Genomic DNA, 21208 nt, shown 5'->3' with positions numbered 1-21208 from the left:
TCTCTGGTTCTAAGAACAGCAGTGGGGGGCCCGCCCAGCCAAGTGGCTGCATGTTCTGCTCCCGCCGCCCAGTGCATAGAAATCCAGGAGAAAGAGGGAGCCTGCAGTAATCCACTGCAAGCAGCTATTTCTGCTCTTGGCCGGGAGGAGAGAGGGCAGTGTCCAGAGACTGGGCTTCTCCCTCCAGCCCGAACGGACCATCTCTTCTCTTTGGAAATCTAATTAAAACCCTTCCCTGAACAGCCTCGCCATGCAGGTTTGGGCTGAGGTGGCCTGGAGTCCCTTCAACGACAAAGCCGAGCAGCGGGCTCTTGCTCCATTTTCCTCTGCAGATGAGAGGTGCTACTCTTTCTGCTTTTCTGATTATGAAATTAGTCATTTTCTAGGAAGCTTATTTATAGAGTCCGCTGCACACATGCAGCGCTGAGCTATTCTGAACACGGCTTGGGGCCTGGGAGGCTTAAGGTGTGAAAGCAGCTGTGAGTCACACACGGGTCCCCTTCCAGAGGTATCTAGATACCTTGGTTACCTTTCTGCACCCAGCCAGGAGCCAGCCCTCATGGGCTGCTCTCCAGCCAGGGTGCTCTTTACAATAAGGACAGAAAAAGCTCAGGATCCCAGTCCCCATGGCCACCAGCTGAATATAGTACCTGGAGCAAGTCAGACCCCCCCACTCGGTGCCCCATTTGCCGCCTCACCTAAATGAGGGGCCTTCCGGATGTGTGATTCTGTGCCTGCTCTGGACAGCAGCTGCAGAGGCGGGTTCCAGGTGGCTTCATAGAGACCTGCCCACGAGGCAGCTCAGAGAGTGGCCATGTTTCAGGCTCCTAATGTTGTTTTCCCGAAAATCAGGGCGACATTCATTTATTCAACGAGTATTTGTTTATTTATTTATTGAACACCTACTACGAGCCAGGCGCTATACAAGGCTTTGAAGATACAATGGCGAATAAAACTGAAATGGAGCTTATCGTCTAACGTTAAACAACGGCATACATCAAAATGAAATTTCAAACTGTGTCGAGTGCCATGAGTAAAAAGTGCTAGGAAATAGATCTGGAGGGCTTTCTAGGCAGAGAGAAAAGCATATGTAGAGACACTGTGGAGGAAGGAGCCTGTCCAGTGTAGCTGGAGGTCAGAGGACAAAGGGAAAGGGGATATGAAATAAGGTTGGGGGGATATCCTGGAGTCAGCCTTACAAGACCCAGTAAAGCATGTTAAGGCATTTCTTTGTTCTAAGTATAATAGGATGCCACTTAAGTATTTTTTTAAATGAGGTTATATGATAAATGTTGAGTTTTGAAACAATTGTTTCTAGCTCAGGCCTGCGCCGTCCAGTTGTGCAGGTTGTAAACCGCACACCCTGTGAAGCCAGATGTATTGGAACCACATGAAGAATGTTTTAGGGGCCAGTCTGAGTGAATTGCCAGAGACCAGTTAAGAGACTGCCAAAGTAATCTAGGCAAGAGAGGCTGGCATAGACCAAGATGTAGGTGGTGGAGAGGGAGAAAAGTAGAGGGATCCAGGAGACATTTAAAGGGCCTTGAAGATAGCAGCCTTCTCTCTGCAAGAGAGCTATGCTCCAAGGATTGGGATTCTCAGAGGCCCTGCCAGTCAGAGTGAGGAAAAGATAAAATAATGCAATGCCAGTTGAGAACAGAAAATGTCAGAGTGAAAAGGGTCGCCCCCTTAACCCTGCCTGTCTATCCGTAATCGTTTCAGATCTGCAGCAGGGCCTCAAACGGGCCTCAGGACCAGTCTGAGAGACAGGATTGCAGAAATAGCGGGCAGAGAGGTAGCTGACCTCTTGGACTTCATGGAAGCATTATCCTGGCAGTGCTGTACTCAAGTTTGTTTGAGTTGCTAATTTCAGAAATCAGATCCCACTGGCCTAAGCTAAAATGTTGGAATTTATTGGAAGGATCTAGGGGCATCTCATGGTTTTGATAGACAGACTCAAGACCCTGGATGGGCAGGAATGAAGCAGCCCCCACGCCCACAGCGGCAGATGTTTTTGGACCTCCCCTCCAGGACACAATCAGGCTACCATGATTCAGAGCCAGCAACCACAGGCCGCAGAATGCATTTGAAAAGTGCAAGGGAGAGGAAGCGATGGACCCAGCCTGGTGGGTGTGTCTAGCCCTTGATCCGTCAGCTACTGCCAGGGGTCAGAACGTGAAGGGCAGCGAGCTCCGAGCTCCGCTGGAACCCATGTTTGCATGTCAGGCCATTCCCAAAGCCTGAGGAAGCTCTGTGAACTGCACAGTTGCCCCCAGGGTATATCTACTCTGCAGACACTTCTGGGGTCTAGCTGAGCTCCAGCAACCTTTTTCCAGTTTACGGGGTAAAGGAGAAAAGCTAGGCCCCAGTGTAGTCCTGGAAAGTGCCCTGATGGGCTAGAAAGAGGGCTTTCTGATATCAGAAAGAAACGACATTTAGAGCAGGCAAAAAAAAATTATATATATAAATACTTTTTCTAACTATTTCTGGGGAAGAGTTTTGCATACCACTTTCTACTGCCTGGGGCACAAGGTACTTGCAACCCCTGAGGATCTGGGCACAGCCTCTGTGGGACCCAGGCCCCTCTTCTTGCTTCTGTGATTCAAATCCACATGAACTGGGAGGCCGGACAAGACAACAGTCAGTGAGAGAGTACGCCTGGAGTCCTAGACTGTACTTCCATATCCAGCTCCACCCTAATGAGCTGTGTGACCTTCGGCCAGTTACTTAACTTCTCTGAGCCTGTTGGTTGATCCCTAATCCACAGGGTCACAATGAAGACTTAGTGCAATAAAGCATGTAAATGCTTTGCACACAGTAAGCCCTCTCTCCATGGCAGAGGGCACAGTGCTGATGATGGTTGTAGGGCTACTGCTGCTCATTATGGGGCATGGAAAACCGCCTGCAGAATCTGTTCTTGCCTCTGCAGCTTGACCCTTCTGCAAGTTGGTCCTTCTCCTCAGGCCCCCCAACCCCAATGAGGCGCTATTCAAGGGGGCCCAGTGCAAGCAAGAAGCCTTTTTATCCTTGTTCAGGGCTCTGCCTTGATCCCAGCTCCATGGCATCATCTGGCATTTTTCATCCACTACAGGAGTGAGAGAGAGAAGCACGCGGCCGATGACTCCGAGGGAGGGATCCTGGACATGTGCTGCAGTGAGAGGCTGCCGGGTGAGTCTGCCCAGCACCCAGGGGCCCCCGAGCTCCCAGGGCATGGAGAGAGCCCCGGATGGCATGGGCTGGAGTGGAGCCCGCTTAGCTGTGAACTTGCTCAGGAGGAGTGACTCAGCTGCTCACGAGGTCTTCATTTAAATGAGGATTTGTTTTCCTAATCCCTGGTGTCTTTCTGACCTGTTGTCATTTGAAGCTGCTCTGGGCTCCCTGGGAGGGAAGAGCAGGCCACTGAGGGTGTGCCGGGAGGGTGGAGAGCAGGGTGATGGGGAGTCCAGGGCTGGTGGGCCATGACTACTGACCAGCGGTGTGTGGGGCAGAGTCCAAGAGATAAGGCAAGGGGACACGAGGGTGGGTGGGTGATGTGGAGAAAGTACTTGACTTTCAGCCCCAAAGGGAGCCCCCGGCTGTGAGGGTCAGACTGTGCCGCTTGAGTCTGATTGACGGTGCCCGTGGGGAGCGTGGCTGGCCGTCACCGCAGAGACATTACCCTGGCACTCTTGCCTATGGGCTGACAGCATGTCCCAGCTGTAGATCGAGGACCCAGGTCATGGAAGGAAGAAGAAAAGAAGGATAGAAGTTTTTAATACTCGTTTTCTTTTTATAAACGTTTGTGGTTTTTTTTTCTTTACAATAAATAACCATCATAGAAATAATAGAAAATAAGACAAATGAAAAAAATTGTCATAATCCCATGCCACAATATTCATTTTCACCTTTCCTTCCAATCCTTTCTGTTCAAAAACAGCCTTTTGAATGTTGACTTTGAAGTCCCAAACCTGTAGCTTGTCAGAAACCTAGTGATTGGCGAGGAACCTTACAGGGGTTTAAAGACCAGTGCCGGTCTTTAAGACAGGCACTGAAAACGACTAGGCATGACTCTAAAGCGATGACTCTTTAAAATAAGTAGGTATTTTACTCCCAGGGGTAACCAGGGCCGCAGCTGCTGATGCAGCTTCTCAGGCCTCCAGGTAAGGACTGAGCCCTTTGGTGCAGTTTGTGCCGTAGCCAGTAGGGGGTACCGTTGCTCAAAAACACTTTGGAAGGCCTGTTGAGCTGGTCTAGGATGGCTGTCACCTTTCAGGTGCCTGTGGGGACCCGAGACAGCGAGCTTCAAGAACAGAATTCTCCAAAGGGACACCAGAGCTGTCTGTGAATATAGAAAAGGCTGTCCAGTGAAGGGGGCAGCAGATTCGTTGTGTGTATCTTAAGAGGCTGTCATAAATCCGATATACAGAAATTAAAGAAGCCTGTTGACACAAGGGATGCAGAACTAGCTTTTTTTTTTTTTTTAAGATTTTATGCATTTATTCATGAAAGACACACACAGAGAGAAGCAGAGACACAGGCAGAGGGAGATGCATGCTCCCTGCAGGGAGCCCGATGTGGGACTCCATCCCAGGGCCCCAAGATCATGCCCTGAGCCAAAGGGAGATGCTCAACCACTGAGCCACCCAGGCGTCCCAAGATTGTATTTATCTATTTGAGATAGGGAGAGAGCCAGAGGAGGAGCAGAGGGAGAGGGAGAAGCAGGCTCCCCACTGAGCATGGAGACCGATGTGATGCAGGGCTCCATGCCAGGACTGCGGGATCATGACCTCAGCTGAAGGCAGCTGCTTAACTGACTGAACCACCCAGGTGCCCCAGAACTTTCTTTGAGTCTGAGAGTGGTCCACTCGTAGAACTGGATAATTCAAGAGGAAGAAAATGAGTGTGCCATCACCGGAGGCATACAAATATTGTCTGGATAGACAGTAAGAGGAAATTTCCACAATGGGTGGGAGGTCGAGATGACATCAAAAGTCCCTTTCAACTATTAAACGTTCCGTGATTCAGATATGAGTCATAGAATTCAGAGATGATTCTATGACCGGGGATGGCCCAGCGGCTAGAAAAAAAACCCACAGAAAATAGGACATGATGTATAGGAGGCCAGAGAGTAGCATGGTGTGAAGGAAAGAAGAGCAACCAGCTTTGGCATTTGAGTCTGGCGTACACGCTCTGTGTTTATGGACAGGTCGCTTACCCGTGCTGGGCCTCATTTGTAAATGGAAACAACAGCAATATGAGCATTTATCCTCACAGTGATATGAATATTTCCCTTTCAATTAAATAAATATAATCACACAAGCATTCAGTCCACAAATACTTCTTGAGCACCTGTGATGTGTCGAGTATTATACTAGGTGCTAGAAATATAGTGGTAAATAAACTAGATGTAGTCCTTGCCCTCCTTTGAGCTGCTTCTGGAAAATGGGGTGGAGCCACCAGAGAGAAACTACATTAATAAGAATAATGCATGAAATTTCAACCATCTCCGAAAGCCAGCAACCAACTTCGTATGGAGGAGGACCATTGGTCATCTCCAGTGGACCTGGCACACTGCCTTCCTTGTGCCAGGCACTGTCCTGCATACTCTCTCACATACATCTCACATAATCCCATCCGTTGCCCTAAGAAGTTAGTATCATTTCCTGTCCCCCTCTTACAGGTGAGAGGACTGAGACCCAGGGAAGTGAGGGAGTCCGTCCAAGGTCACTTAGCTAGTGTTTGGTAGAGTGAGGATTCATTTTATGCCGTCTCTTTCCAGAGCACATGCTCCTGGCCACTTCCCCATTCTACCTCTATTGTCACCATGGAGCTGCCATCGGGTTTTTGGCACTGTGTAAACTGAGGCAAGAAGAGCTAAGGCGTGTCTGTCCCCAAGGAGGAGCCTGGAGGTGATGGGCAGTCACTGTACTGTCCACATCTGCATCCTTCCTCTGGAAAGCCCTGCCTGCCAGGGGCTAGGCAAGTTATACGCCCCTCTAGACAGCCCTGATGCCATCGTGATGTGATCTTGTAATCACGTTTTGTCTGTTTCCTCCACGGGACCATGAGTTCTGTGGAGGCAAATGCCTCTCTCTTTCATCCTCCACGTCCAGTCTTCGTTCACTCATGTCTTCGTTCACAGAATGACTGTTCATTGGCTGCTTCCCAGGGCAGGGCACTCTTGTAAGCACAGAAGATTCAACAGCGAACCAAGCTGAGAAAGTTTCCACCCTCACAGGGCAGTGTTGTGCATTGATCAGGAGCAGGGACTCTGGACCTGGGCTTAGTTCTACCATTTACCCTTGTGGGGTGGGGGGCGGTGCGGTGATCACGGCAAGCGACTTAACCTTTCTGTGCCTCCCATTTACAAAATATAAGCAAGAATACTATTTACTACCACATAGAGTTGTTGGAGGATCACATGAGTTAATGGAGAGCTCAGAACAGTAGTTCTGGCACATAGGTAGTTTGATCTATAGGCATTTACTATTCAGAGAAAGACAATAAAATAAATAAGTAAAATGCTTAGGATGGTAGATAGTGGTCAGTGCCGTGGAGAAAATTAAAGCCAAGAAGGGGGAGATGCGAAAGGACTGGGGGTGTCTTGGCGTCGTAAATAAGGCGGTCTTGAAAGCTGGTAAGGAATACACTTCCATAAATGCTCATCAGCCCGGACCACTGATGTGAGCAGCAACGTGGAGATACGTGGGGGTATAAAGGCCGAGAGAATCCGGGTGCAGAGCTTGAGAATGAGCCCACGGACACTGCAAGCAATTGCATAATGATGGTGTAAAAATACAGCCGTCAAGTAATCTCCCCCCGCCCCCAGCTGTCTTCCCGCCGGGCGAGATGCGGTGGAGTGAGGGCTAGCCTTGCCTGAGTGACTCACGCATTCCCACACTGCCAGGCAGGGGCAGCGTGGCCAATATGCCAGGCCACGGTCACCTGGTCCTGAACCAGCACCAAGCAGGTCACGTAGTCCTCCCAGATTGAGATTTCTGGAGGAAAACCTCCTCCGGCATCGCCAGCACCCCCGGACAGCCCCCAGCTGCCCCGGGACAGGTGCCCGCATGTGCTCACACACTCGTCTTAGTTCTCACTTGTCCCAGCCCCGTGCCCATGTATGCACATGTACATACCCACACGCCGCTCCCCAGGCACACGCCCCGTCTCTCTCTGCCTCATGCAGCCCCACGGGCGCACACCCACTGGAAGCTCATGCACCTGCGAGCCTCCTTCCTCTTGTGCACTCGGGATCTCTTCCCCTCATGCTGCCATCATCCAGGCCGACTTGCCTGCTCGGTCATTCCAGCTTTAGGTCTCTTTCCCTTCCACAGCCAGGCCCTTCCTCACGTACACTTCACAGACAAGTGGACACACTCCTTCCCTCCCATTCTCTACCCTTTCTTTCCCCAGGCCCTCGGCTGCACTCCCAATGCATGGCACTCGGTGCACACACACACACATTTTTCTTCTTCCTTGGACACACACTCTTTTACACATGGTCACTCTCCTTTTCTTCTCTTTCACTCCCCATTGCTTGCTCATTTTCTTGCTCACAGTCACCCAAACACATTTATACATTCAAACTCACACTCCCCCCGCCTCTGTGTGTAGGTGTTCATATTTGCAAGAAACCAGGCAACCCTGCCGGTGCTGGGGCCCCCGCTCCTTCCCCAGCCAGCACCACTGCAGGCCTAGCCTGGAACCAGCAGTTTCCTCTGGGGTACAGGTCAGAGGAAGGAGGTAGACAAGGCCATGGTAGGTGCTACGTGTGGTGTGACATCACAGAGTGTTGTTCACACTGTCTCTAGCTGGCAGGCTTGTGGGCTGGCCTACTTCTAACGTGTGTGGGGACCAAGGCCAGACAGCAAATAAGGTCCCTGGTGTGGTGCCTCACCCTTTGCTGAGTCCTACACTGCAAGAGCCCTCGTGTGCATGCATGTGGGCACGTCAGTTTGTGGATCCAAACTTGGTCCACATCCCACACCCAGTTGCTGCCTCTTGGCCATCCCTCAAATCTAAAGGTACCCAAGTGGAAGGTCACGTCCACCCTCAGAAGGGTTTACCTGCACCCATGCATGCTTCAGGACCTTTGAGCAGGGAGCTCTGGAGCCCTGGTAGCCAGAGCATGGCCTGGAAAGGGGAGCATAGGCATACCTCCTGGCCCTGTGGACTCCTCGCCTTGTAGGGAGTGGCATGGCCGGAGCAGAAGGAGCTCAGTCTGGGTGTAAGGACAGCTCTGGTCTTAGAAAAAGGGTGCCCCCACAGCATCCTGCAGCCAGCAGCTGGCTGGAGCCGGGATAGTCACTGCCACCTGAAATTTAAGTGCATCGTGATAGATTCTTTGCAAGGTTATGAGTAGGCCTGAGTAAGCCATTGCCCGTTTGGTAGAAGCAGCTGGCCTCTTGGTGACTCTCGTACTCACTCCCACCTAAGTCCCAGTGTTATATCCTCTCCCCAGCCCTAGGTTCTAAATAGTCATGGGTGTCAAGCTGACCCTCTTTTGTAGGGGGACAAGGTCTAGGTCTCATTGCCCATCCCAAGTGGCCTTTTATAAAGCAAAGGGGTGCATTATTGAGGAAATCTTTGTTATCCTGAGCCCGTGGTGACTAACCCTGGCCATCACAGAGGGTCACATCACAGCTTTCCCAGCTGTCCCTTCATGACGCAGACAAGGTCTTGGGCCACAAGCCAGCAGGAGCCAACTGAAAAGCCCTTTTATCAACTTGACAAACTTTTATTGAGCATCCAAACTCTGTGGTCAAGACTGTGCCAGGCACTGGTGATACAGGGAACAGCAAGATGGACCCTGGTTCCTGCTCTCAAGGACAGAGCACCAGGGAAGGGTGCACCACTAATGAATGCAACCTTATCTTGTTGGGGGGGGGGGCGGTCAGGGAGGTTTCCTGGAAGAAATGGCCTTTAAACCGTGACCTGAAAGATGAGTAGGGTTCTGGCTCATGTCTTTAGGAACCAGCTACCAAAGCGTTTTAAGGAATAGGTTAACCTCATAATGGACTTTGCCCCCCATCTACTAACCCTTATTCTCACAAAGACCCTGGTCTGGATTTGGTACCTAGTACTGGTTCAGACAGGTCTGGGAGCAAGTACAGGAGCCCAGATAGACAAACGTAGAGAAGAGGGGCCTGGATATAGTTGTATGGTAGGTGCTGGTCAATACTCAGCAGCTTAGGTTCTGTTGGCTTTTATTTCTTCGTGTAATTGGGGTTCTGTTTTCATTCAAAACTTTTAATGCATTTAGGAGAGTTTATTATGGCTTGTGGTACAGTGACTTTGTTTTGAGTCTTCAGAGTGGAAATGAAGGAAAAACAAAACACCATTTGGATGTGCTAAGAACCCTAATTGGAGAGCATTCCATCATGATACCGTTGTATTGAGAAGTACCAACCCAGGTCCCCACTGATCAGCGATGGTAGAGGTTAACTCTTCTCAGATGATAGGGGCAGATACGGAGGGATGAACCCATCTAGTCAAGTCTTGGCATGCTGTGAGGAGACCGACAGACCTGGGTTCAAATCCCAGCTCTGCCGCTGATCAGCAGCGTGACCTCGGATAAGTTATCTGACCGCTCTGAGTTCCATATGCTTCACTCTAAAATGAGGTGGTACCATAATAATATCTTTACAGAGATTTTTGTGAGGATTAAATGAGTTGATGCATGCTAAGTGCTAATTCCACAGTGTTCCACAAATGTTAGTAACACTGGTGAGGACTGTTCCAGGATATGGAGTGTGAACAGAAAACCCTTCATATATTCCCAAGGGCCCCGGCCAGTCCTTCAGCAGTGGAGTGGTCGGATAGCTTTGTGGGTCTTCCTTGCCTCCCCACCGCAGGCCTGGCACCTCACAGAACCAGCACAGACACTGCAAGAGTGTTGTCTACGTACGAGTCAGGCAGGAAAGAGGCCAGGGTTGTGCGGGAAGCGAGCCACCCACTTTCCTTCACCAGCAGAGAAGTGGTCCTGATATTCTAGGGAGCCGCCTGGATGTGTGATGTGACCAAAGACTCTTCACGATGGGAAGAAAGGCTATCTGCCTCCACACGGGTTGATGCTCAAGGTCTTTCAGACAAACGGACATCCATGGTATCCCTAAGATATGCAGTGACAGCGGCTGTTTCCTTTCTCCTTGCCTGGCTGAGGGACTAATCATCCAGCCCCTTAAAAATCATCATCATCATCATCATCATCATCATCTCAGGGCACCTGGGTGGCTCAGTCAGTTAAGTGTCTGACTCTTGATTTCACCTGAGGTCATGATCTCAGGATCATGGGATAGAGCCCCGCTCAGCATGGCGTCTGCTTGGGACTCTCCTCTGCCTCTGTCCCTCCCACAACTCTCACTACCCGCCCCCCAGGGAGTGCCTGGGTGACTTACTTGGTTAAGCTCCTGCCTTTGGCTGGAGGTGAGCTTGATCAGGGACCCTTCATAGCCCTTGAGCAGCCAGAAGGTCATGATCCCATGGTCCTGGGATCAAGTCCCATCTCGGGCTCCCTGCTCAGCAGAGTCTGCTTCTGCCTCTGCCCCCCCCCCACTCATGTGTGCACGTGCTCCCTCTCGCCCTCTTTCTCTCTCTCTCTCTCTCTCTCTCACACACACACACAATAAAACAAATAAAACTCTTTAAAATAGCTAAATAAATAAAACATTTTAAAAAGAATATTTCAGCCTTTAAAAACAAATCTCATCCTTCCACTTGAGCTCATTTCTTCAAGTCCCAATCTCTTCTTTTGGTTAATCTATTTGCTACCTAAGAAACAGTCTTAAAACTTAGTGACTTTTAAAACAATAACATTTTATTGGCTCATGATTCAGAGGGTCCTACAGGTCTCAGCTGGGTGATCATTCTGTTCCTGTGGCTTCAGCTGAGGTCACTCACTCACCTGGTGCTGGGCATGGATAGAAGTCTCGAGAAAGCTTTTCTTACATGTCTGACACCTCACTGTGAATACCAGGATGGGGGGATCATTAGGGCACCTTGGGGGCTGCCTGCCATAATCCTTAAAAGTTGAACCCTTGAAATCCAAAGAGACATATTCTAAGGATACGTCTATATACAGAATGATTTATGAGGGGGAAAAAATCCACCCACAAAGGAAGAAAAAAATACCAGAAAATATGTCAAGAGGAAACCAGTGCCTTTCTCAGCGTGGTAGGATTATGGATGACTTGAGTTTCCCTTATGGTTTTATGAGGGTTTTTTTCCCCTTGTATTTTCCAAAATCGTTTAAAAAACAATTTGCCACTCCAAAATATTAGTCAATCCTTGTCAGACAAAAGTGGTAGTTGGGGGTAGTGGGAGCCTTCTGGGGTGAATCACATCCCCCCAGGTTGGGTTGCTCAGCCTGGCAAGCCCAGAATCTCAGACTGACCCAACCCACGAGATCTTGGAGCTAGTTAATCCTGTGGGGGCATCTGTGGAGACAGTCACCAAACCCTGGAATCTCCCCTCCCTGGAGAGAGCCAACAAAATGACTCAAGTGTCATGTTGGTGAAGTTGCTCAGAAAAGAGGAGATGCAGGGGGCTCCTTGGCAGTTGGCTCTGCTTCAGCCAAGTCCATGAGCCTTGCCCCCTAAAGGGGGCGTCGATTCCCAAGCAGCCAGAAGAGCCATGTCCCTCCCTCCGGCTCTCCCAGTTCCAGGACCCAGACAAGATAACAGGCCTTCTCTTGGCTCTTGTTCTTTCCCTGTTGGGACTTGACTCAACTTACAACTTGGTGGTTTTGTTTCATGTCTCCTTGGGGGAAGCAGGGTAGGTATGATCGTTGTAGGTATTCAGGTGTTAGTCATAGTCCTGGGTGCACGGCTTCGTTATCCTCAGTGGCCTACAAGAGGCCCCTCTCTGCTTTTATTCACTTATTCCTTCTCTTTTCTCTCCCACTGCCATCCTCCTCTTCATAGATAATGTGTTCTGAGGGACTTAGTGTTTGTTGTTTGTTTGTCTCTGTGTGCTCTTGCAGAAGGGGTGGCGGTATTTTGGGTGCATGTACTTTTTTTTTTTAAGATTTTATTTATATATTCATGAGACACACAGAGAGAGGCAGAGACACAGGCAGAGGGAGAAGCAGGCTCCCTGCAGGGAGCTCCATACGGGACTCGATCCCGGGACTCCAGGATCACGCCCTGAGCCAAAGGCAGACGCTCAACCACTGAGCCACCCAGGTGTCCCTGTGTGCATGTACTTTTAATGTGTGTTCATGGTGTTGTATTAGGTCTCATTCTGTCCACTCAGGATTCTTTCTGAGATCCTTCGTGTGGTGCCATATGTACTCTGCCCCTCTGCCCCTGAGGGCTGCATAGTACTCCCCACAGCATGTCCCCAGCCACGGCCTCCCAGCTCCCCCTGAAGTATAGTTCCCCCCTCTTCTCCCACCCCGACCACAGAGCGTCGGCTTTCATGGCCCATTAGGGACCGTGTGAGAATTTCTTGGAACGGAACCACTGGTTTCCGGACTTCTGCTTCCCAGGCCGGTTCCAGCAGAGGATGTGGAAGGAGAGAGAACTAGGAATGAGGTGGTGTGCCAGGAGGCTGCGGAGATAACACAGACGGAGCCTTTCTTTTTGCCCATGACAAGGAATTTGGTCTTTGTCCTGAGAACAAGGGAAACCCACTGAATTAAATTAAAGCAGGGGCTCACGGTTGTTGGTGTGTCTTTGGCACTGGAAGGACCCTTAAAGACCCCTGGTCACACTCTAAATTTACAGAAGGCCTCAGAGGCCCATGGAGGCAGTGAGAAGCACAAGGCCACACAGCTTGCTAGAGGCAGAGCTAGGACTGTCATCGTGGCCTCTTGACACTTCACCAACATCATGAGCCTCCCCAGCTGCAGAGAGTCGCCCCAAAATGGCAACCTCTGGAGGCTTGGGATCTGTGGGCGCTCCTGTCCTGGGGAGTCTCGGGTCACTCCGGCTCCCTTCCTACCACCTGGCCTTGCCTATACTTCTGAGGGCACTTACCAGGGCCCACCAGAGAACCCCAAGCCAGGACTCAGGCTTCTGCTGCCGTGGGGCCTCTGGCCTCAGCCCTTCAGATGCCCACTGGCAGCCCCTGTGAGACTTCCCTTGCTGGCATGCTGAGCGAGAACTGAATTAGAGGGTTAAAGACACACGTGCCCATCCTGGTTCTGCCTCTTGCTGTCTGAACCTCAGTTTCCTCATCTGCGAAATGAGCGGGTAGACCAACTGTTCCCTGCAGTCCGTCCCTTCCTCCCCATGAGTCTGTGCTGAAGTCTCAAGCACTTAGGACCTCTGGTTCCCCCTCCCTGCAGGGCCTCTCTGGCGGTTCTTTTAGTTCTCAGCGTGGGCAGCTGGGAGGGAGCGGGGCCACACCCTCAGAGTTTCATTGACCCTTTTCACCCTTGTACCTCTGGGCCTCCACTCCAGAGGGGCACAAAGAACAAAGCCATTGTTTGCCACAACAAAGCTGTTTGCAATTTCACATAGAACCATTTTATTATATCCCATCTAAAGATTACTCGAGTTGTGTTTTGTCTTGAAAGCTTGTTAGCAGTCTGGATTTAATTAACTGGCAGAGACAGCCTCCTGCCACCTGCATGCAGCCCATGCCCACGCCATCCACCAACCCCAGTTGCCAGCCTACAGCCCCACAGCCTCTGCCCACGTGGGGTCAGGGCATCCACTGTCCTCCTGAGGGGCTCGCCTGGCAGATGAAGGTGAAGTCCTTCCTGCTGCCTCTCCCTCTCCCCCCGCACCCCTCCCTTCCCCTCTTCCTCCTCCTCTCTAAACGATGCCCCTGTTATTGAGCGCTCACATGTGCCCGGCTGCAGACTGAGCACCTTGCATGTTTTACCTTAGGGTATCCTCAAAATCCAGCAGACGAGTCTTATTATGTCTGTTGTCTGGAGGAGAGATGAAGTCACTCACCCAAGGTCACAGCAAAGTCAGGCCTCAAACCTAAGTTTGTGTGGCTCTTAAACTTCTGCCACAAGCCACTACCAAAGGCTACCTCCCTGCAGACAAAGCCACCCGGGGTGAGTAGCGGTGGGTAGGAAGAGTTGCAGAATGGCACACAGGCGACAGGTGCTGGGGATAGTTCTTGTCACTTCAGTCTGCTTCCTGAGAGCATTCACTCCTGGCTCCGTTCTTGCCTCTCGCCATGCCCCCTCCCCTAGCCTCTCAGCTGTCTCCAGCACCCCCTGCCCGCTCCACCCCTGCCTCGTCCTCTCCAGACTGAACGTCGGAGACCTGAGTTCCCAGACTGCTGCTTCTCACCTTCAACCCAATCCTGCTTTTCTCTGCCCACCGTGGCCTTAGCAGAGCGCGCCCCCTACCCTGCCCCCATGCCGGGTGTGATAGGAGAAGGCCTGTGCCCTCCATTGCAGGCTCGCCCCCTGTCCTAGAATGGGCTGAAGCTCTTTCCCAAGCTCAGTCCCCCCGACAGGCAAGAGGAGGAAGCCGTGGAGACCCAGGCAGGGGTGGGCAGCACGGGGTCTGGTGAGGAAGACAGATGCTGGAGCCCAGCTGCCTGGGTCTGGGGCCTCACTGTGCCTTCCACGAGCCATGATGGCCTTGAGCAAGTCACTTAACCTCCTAAGCTCCTGTTTTCCAGTCTGTAAAAGGGAACAGGCCCCTTACTAGCCCCCCACGGGGGTTACAAGGCCTGAATGAGTGGGTATGGGTAAAGCAGTCACAAAGGTGCATGGCACCGTGCCTCTTAGGCTGGTTAAGAAAAAAAAAGAAATCGAATTCTGTGACTTGGAGGAAGCAAGCTTGTGTAGCCTAAGCCTCACGCACACAGGGTCGCACTCTGCATCAGTCAGAGAACCAGAGTCCCTAGCTTGAAGCAGATCACTGAGAAAAGTTCTGGAGAATTCTGCATCAGACAGAAAGGAGCATAGTAGACCCATCCACTCCCTCTTCTGTGAGGGAGTAGACCCACAAATTTCTCACCTGGCACAGGTGAGCTCCCAGAACATCATCCTTAATCACAGAAGCCCCACACGTGTGATAGTTCAGTTGTCCCGTGGGGCCTGAGGTCAGGTCCGCCGCCGCCCCCCGCTGCATTGGCCTGTGTGCTGAATGTCAGGGTTGACAGCTGCCTTTCAGCCTTCAGATTTTCCTGAGCACCTGCTACGTCTAATGCATTCACTCTCATTCTCGCTCGCTCTCCACTCTCTCCCCTCTTGCCGTCTCTGTCCACAAGGCGGCCTCAGGGCAGCTGGAGTTTCTTAAATGACTGCCGAAGATTTCCAGAGCAAGCATCCAGAGAGAAACTGCAGATGCTAGATGGACTTTTCGAACCTAGTGTCAAGGGTCAGACGTCATCTTTTGCCATATTCCCCGTCTTTAAGGCCGTCACCCAGTCCAAGGGGAGGGGACATTTGCTCTACTGCCCATCAATGGGAGGAATGTTCCAGAATTCACAGACACATTTGAAAACCACTGTAGGAATCAAGTTACACAGAGCTTAGGCAGTCTACCTAAGACATGTAGCTAATAAATGGTGAGCACCCGTGTTCTAGTCCAGAACCTTCTTCTGCCAAGGTCAGCTTCCTTTCCCAGGCTGTCCTGCCTGGGGAGTCAGCAGTCAGACTTGCACCTTCCCCTCGGCCAGTTTACCATCCGAGAGCAGGTGCTCGCTGCCAGCCCAGTTCTCGCCATCTCACTCCTCTTTCTGTGGTGTGTCAGCCTTGCTTGCTGATTAGCAGGACTGACAAGGTGGAGGGCTGGGAGGGAGCCACTGCAAACCTCCAGAACCCCACACCCACCATCAGTTTGCCTTTGCTCAGAGGGGCTAGACTTTTTGTTTTGTTTTGTTTTGTTCTGTTCTGTTTTTGCCAGGGCTGTTGTCATGCCAAGGAGTCCTGCTGGTCAGCATTAGGACCGAGACACAAAACATCCCAAGAGCCTAGAACAGCTGCTTGGTGAACGTTTGTCAAATGAAAACGTTGTTTTGGGGGAATCTTCTCACCCCCCCCCCAACACATCCCCTCTGACTCCTAGTTTACCTGCTGCACGCCTCCCAAAAGGGAGCAGAAAACAGAGACCTCCACGCTAGCCTCTCTCAGGGAGGACAGAGTCCACCGCAGTACCTGTGCCCATCGAAGCCAGGAGGTCTGCTGAGGAGTGTGATCATTGTGGTGGCAGAAATGGCTGATTGGGCCTCTTCCTTCTAGACTTTTTCACCCCTTTTCTTGGTTCCCCTGGGGGCACCTGCCTCCCTTGGTTCTACATTCAGGGCTGACCCAAGCAAAACCTCAGAATAGGCCTGATTGGCCTGCCCCTGCCTTATCCCCTCGTGGGTTTCCAGATCTTTCTGTAGAATAGCAGAAAGCTCGTGGACAGGGGAGGCCCATAGACATGGGTTCAGATCCTAGTTCTACTGCTTCCTGGCTCTGTGACCCTGAGTAAGGCACTTCTGGTCCTCTGGTCCTGAGCTTCCCTCTCTGAGATTAGCAGGCTAGACCAGATGCCCCTCGGGGCCTGTCAGGCTCTGACTATCCATGGTTTGAAAAGCCTGGTCAGGACCAAGTGTGATGTTCTGTTGGTCAGGGCCCCCTGTGACCCTGTGGGCATGGCTGGGCGGTCACTCCTGGCCATGTTTGGGAAAGGAAGAAGAGCTGAATGGGACAGAGCCTCCTTGGTCATGTAAACAGGAACAGGCTGAGCCAGCCTTCTGCTCCAGTTCCGGTGGGCTGGCAGCCTGTGAGCTCCAAGGATGAGTCACCGGCAGGAGCAGCCATGGGTTCTTGAGCTCAGGCGGCGCCAGCCCCGGGGCACACAGCAGCTGCAGAGTTTAGTGGTGGGATTCAGGTGCTAGGTGACAGAAGAGGGATCACAGTGCTTCCACATGCCCCGGGTAAAATCTGAAGGCTATCCGCTTGCAGGCCTTACCTGGGGTCCCTAGAGCTTTGGCGGGGGATACCGAGCACCTGCTTTCCACTGCTTCCTCCCTCTACACTGTATAGTCTTTGAGGAGCCATCAGCCGGGCGGGGGCACAAATGCTGCACCACCCCCACCCCCATGCAGCTGGTTAGGGTTCAGGATTCCCCCCCAGGTACAGGGCCTCCCTCCCGGGCTCTCACCACCTGCCTCCTCTGCTGCAGCGACCCTTCCTGATAAGCAGTGTGGCAAAATGGAAAGATCACTCGGTGTCAGGAAGCCTTGGGTTTGAATCTCAGGTCTTCCCTTCCTTGGGCCAGCCACTGGACTCTCGAAGCCTCCATTTCCAGGCCTGGAAAATCCCCTTCACCCTGCGCAAGAGGCAAGCCCAGGAGGAGCCCTGTGTTAAATCGTTGTCAGCAAGCTGCCTCTGAGTCAGGGTTTCATGCGTGGCAAAGCCGCTACCTCGCTGTGAACTATTGAAAAGCCAGCCTTTGACACAAGCAGCCGCCTCTCACCGACAAAACGGGACTGATGATGATAATGTCTACCTCACAGGGCTGCCGAGGGAAGCAAATGCAACTGCGTGTGCAGAAGCACTTCGGGAACTGCACGGAGCCTGCCCGGTGAGGTGGTGCTGTCACTCCCAGAACATGATAGCAAGTGGCAGGGTGGGCAGGGCAAGGCCGAGAGCTAAAATAATCTCTGGGAGCGGACCCGGAAGCCGAAGGGACTGAATGGGGCCAGAACCTCAGTGGTGTCTGCAGGTGGAGACTGGTTTTGTTCGCTCTTGTGTCCCCAGAGCCTGGCCCAGGACTCGGCACTGTATATCGCTGGTGCTCAATAAGTGTGTGTTGGACTCATGCCTGAGTGAACAGAGACTAAAAGCGAGACCGTTCCCAGGCCTGTTCTCCACACCCCCTGCTTCCATGACATTCTATCACAGAGCTCTACTCCCCACCCCCGAGGTCAGAGGTGCTTAACTGGAAGTCTGTGGATCCCCAAAATTTTAGGCAGAATGGAGTATGCTTCTGAAGATGTGTCTTCCTGAACTGAACTTCAGCTCTCTGCCCAGAAAAATTTTTCAGGGCAGCCCCAGTGGCACAGTGGTTTAGCGCCGCCTGCAGCCCAGGGTGTGATCCTGGAGATCCGGGATCAAGTCCCGTGTCAGGCTCCCTGCGTGGAGCCTGCTTCTCCCTCTGCCTGTGTCTCTGTCTCTGTCTCTCTCTCTCTCTGAATACATAAGTTTTAAAAAAACTTTTAAAAAAATTTTTCAGTACACCCTGCTCTGAAAGATAAAGCATCTCCCAGCTGCTCAGTGAATACGCACATGCCTTGGATTCATCTGGCCCCCAGGGCTGCCAGGTGCCCTGTGGATTTCAAAAAAAAAAAAAAAAACAACCATTCTCCCTGAGATGTGCATACAGGGCCTACCAGCCTGCAGTTTTTCTTCAACCCCCAGAAGGTGCCCAGCCATTGACAATGCCATCTTTCCTACAGAAGGCTGATGATCACGCATCATCAGGGGACCCGTCTTCAGAGTGGCTGTTACACTGTGGGGGGGGGGGGGGTCACAGAGCTGTGTACACTGTCTCACTCTCCCCATTCCCCCCTTGTGCATTTAGGTGTGACACGTGTGGTAGTCAGAGCCTAGAAATCTAGGAGTACTTTCGAGGTCTCATGGTGTCTGAACTCAGAGCAGTGATCCCTTCTTTTAAATACATTTTTACTGTAAATAAGTACGTGTGTATGTGTGTATATATGTGTGTATGGAGACACACGTGTTTATGCATCTGCTTATCATCATACATCTGTATGTATATGTCTACTGGAGAAAAATTTTAATATATAAATAGTGAAAAATATCGGTTCTCATCTCCCCTACCTCCAAGGAACTACTGTTAACACCTGGCTTCTGTTCTTCCCGTGTACCATGTACAACATTTTTTTTTTTAAAGATTTTATTTTATTTATTTATTTATTCATGAAAGACTGAGAGACAGAGAGAGCCAGAAACAAAGGCAGAGGGAGAAGCAGGCTCCATGCACCGGGAGCCCGATGTGGGATTCGATCCCGGGTCTCCAGGATCGTGCCCTGGGCCAAAGGCAGGCGCCAAACCGCTGCACCACCCAGGGATCCCCCATGTACAACATTTATCGAGCACTTACTGTGTGCCAGGAGTTTGCTGTGCTGCATACCTCCCAAATACTATCTGACATTAACTTCTTATCCTACATTGGGTATTTGTCACCTTATCATATGCACATTTATACTTTCTTAATTTTTAAGGCCAAGAAGATTGTACTGTTTTGTCACCTTGCCTTTCTCCATACCATCAGAATTTCCTTCCATGATATTAAATATTCATTTACAGAGTCTTTTATAACAGCAGCATGATGTTTTATTGCAGGCAGGTTCCACGCTCCTTAGACTGGGGTGCGTGTACCCCTGAGGGCAAAGTCAAAGGATAAATTGTATCACATTTTCCTGAGGGAGAAATCTGATTCGAAGCTTTGGGAGGGGAGAAAGCCCATTATTTTAATATCAAAACGAGGACAGATACACCACAGCATAGAACAGAGAGCACCCATGAATTTTAAAACAAAGCAGAGAAGTCCAAAATCGTGTGAGCTTGCTGCTAATCCCCAAAGACCCAGGTCCCCTCTCCTCTGAAGATGGAAGAACTAGAGCTTCAGAGGTACCAAGTTCTAGTTCAAACCCCTCTTTCTAGAGATAAGGAAACTGAGACGCAGGGAGAAGGCGGGATTGCCTAAGGTCCACAGTGCATGCAGTCCGGAGCCACACCAGGTGACCTCTGGGCCCTGAACCCCTCCCACCCTTCCAAATTTGTCATCACCCTTGGACTGCTTTTTCTGAGGGTGTAGGTGGAGACCTTGCCACTTGAGCAATCAAGCCTCTGCGTATCGATCACGGAAACTCCAGGCTTCCTGCATGATCCATCCTTAGCAGCAGCTTTTCCTTTTTCACCTGGCTGGCCAGGATCTGAGCTGTCTCTTCATGTCAGCAATGAGGCCCTACATGGGCAAGAATGGGTAACCCTAAAAAGTGACTCCACCAGCACTTGGATTTTCCACTGAATGCACTGGATTATGAGCATGTATCCACTGATCTGTCTTACCCATGAGACTGGGAGCCTTTTGAAGGCAGGAATTACGTGCTAACATTATAATCGGACGTTTACTGAGCACCTGCTAGACGCCAGGTGCCATGCTGAGTGTTTTTTATTGATAGAATTTACAGTCTTCATCACAGCTTTTCAAGGAATGTATGATCATCGCCATTTGTCTGGTAAGAAAGCCGATGGCAGGTTAGCACTGGCCTACCATCAGGCACTCATTTGGTATCAGTATTTATTGCAGACTTACACACCAGGACTTTGCTAGATGCGGTGGACAGTTGTGATGAACAAAACTGACTCCACTCCTGCCCTCATGGAACTTACAGACAAGTGGGAGATATGATACTCAACAAATAATTTTACAAACCACAGCCCATGTAATGTAGCCCCGAGCCCATCTCCCTGCCTCAGTTTGAACGCGCCTCGATGACTCATTAGCTAGCTGACCTGGGGAGAGTCTTGTATCCTCCCTGCATCTCATTTTCCTCTTCTATCGAATGATGGTAATCATCGTGCTGATTCCGTAGGAGTACCGTGAAGAGTGAAGACATTCATGTATAGAAAACACTCAAAGCAGGGCCTCGGACATTCCAGATGTATTATTGCTGCCGGTGGTATGGGGAGGCAGGCAGTGCTAGGCGAATGTGACAGGGGAGGACGGACTTCAGGTGACTTCTGACTTGAGTTCCATAAGGTGAAGAGGAGTTAGCTTGACAGAGTTGGGGGGAGTGGGCAGGGGAGGGGAGCAGGAGGTTGGAGGGATGTTCCAGGCAGAGGGAGTAGCAGGTGCAAAGCTTGGGGGGGAAGGAGGCGGGCAGGCGGTGCAGAGCAAGTAGGGGAGCTCACCTGGGGAACTGCAAGGAGTGTGGCTGGATCACGTCACATGGGGAGCTGTAGCAGGTCAGCATCTAGGAGGATACAGGTGGCACTGTCACCAGGACCTGGGCCCATTGCACCACACTGGTGATCCAGGCTCAGTAAGATGCTCCCTAAATGTTTGTCCAGGAGGCAAACAAGTGGAGAAAAAACTCTCGGCTCTGAGCATCCTGTTGTCACCCAACTAGAACAAAAAGAGTCCATTGTTCCGTTTACACAGAGCGGTGCAGACCGCCCCATTCTCACTGTCAAGCTGTTTGCACATCCATTTTGCTAGTCCCTCTCTTCTTGGCAACAGTCAGCTGTGTGGGCTCCAGTGGGGACCTCCAGCATCTGGGCTTCGGTGGG

At 51.2% G+C, this 21208-nt stretch overlaps 1 protein-coding gene across 8 annotated transcripts in view; it reads left to right on the top strand.

Moving 5' to 3' along the window:
* Window positions 1-21208, top strand: part of PTPN5 (protein tyrosine phosphatase non-receptor type 5) — a 56311-nt gene that overhangs the window by 19797 nt on the left and 15306 nt on the right. For 5 of the 8 annotated variants that reach the window (XM_035704026.2, XM_035704025.2, XM_035704024.2 and 2 more), the window contains one exon: window positions 3092-3168. In XM_035704026.2, the coding sequence (XP_035559919.1) occupies window positions 3092-3168 (77 nt within the window). Of the gene's footprint in view, window positions 1-246; window positions 340-3091; window positions 3169-17403; window positions 17472-21208 lie in introns of those variants that run through there. The other 3 variants (XM_049098841.1, XM_049098840.1, XM_035704029.2) reach the window with 2 other exon arrangements.

This window comes from Canis lupus, chromosome 21 (assembly GCF_003254725.2).
Source record: "Canis lupus dingo isolate Sandy chromosome 21, ASM325472v2, whole genome shotgun sequence".
Taxonomy (NCBI): domain Eukaryota; kingdom Metazoa; phylum Chordata; class Mammalia; order Carnivora; family Canidae; genus Canis; species Canis lupus.
This window is presented reverse-complemented; position numbering and strand designations above follow the sequence as displayed.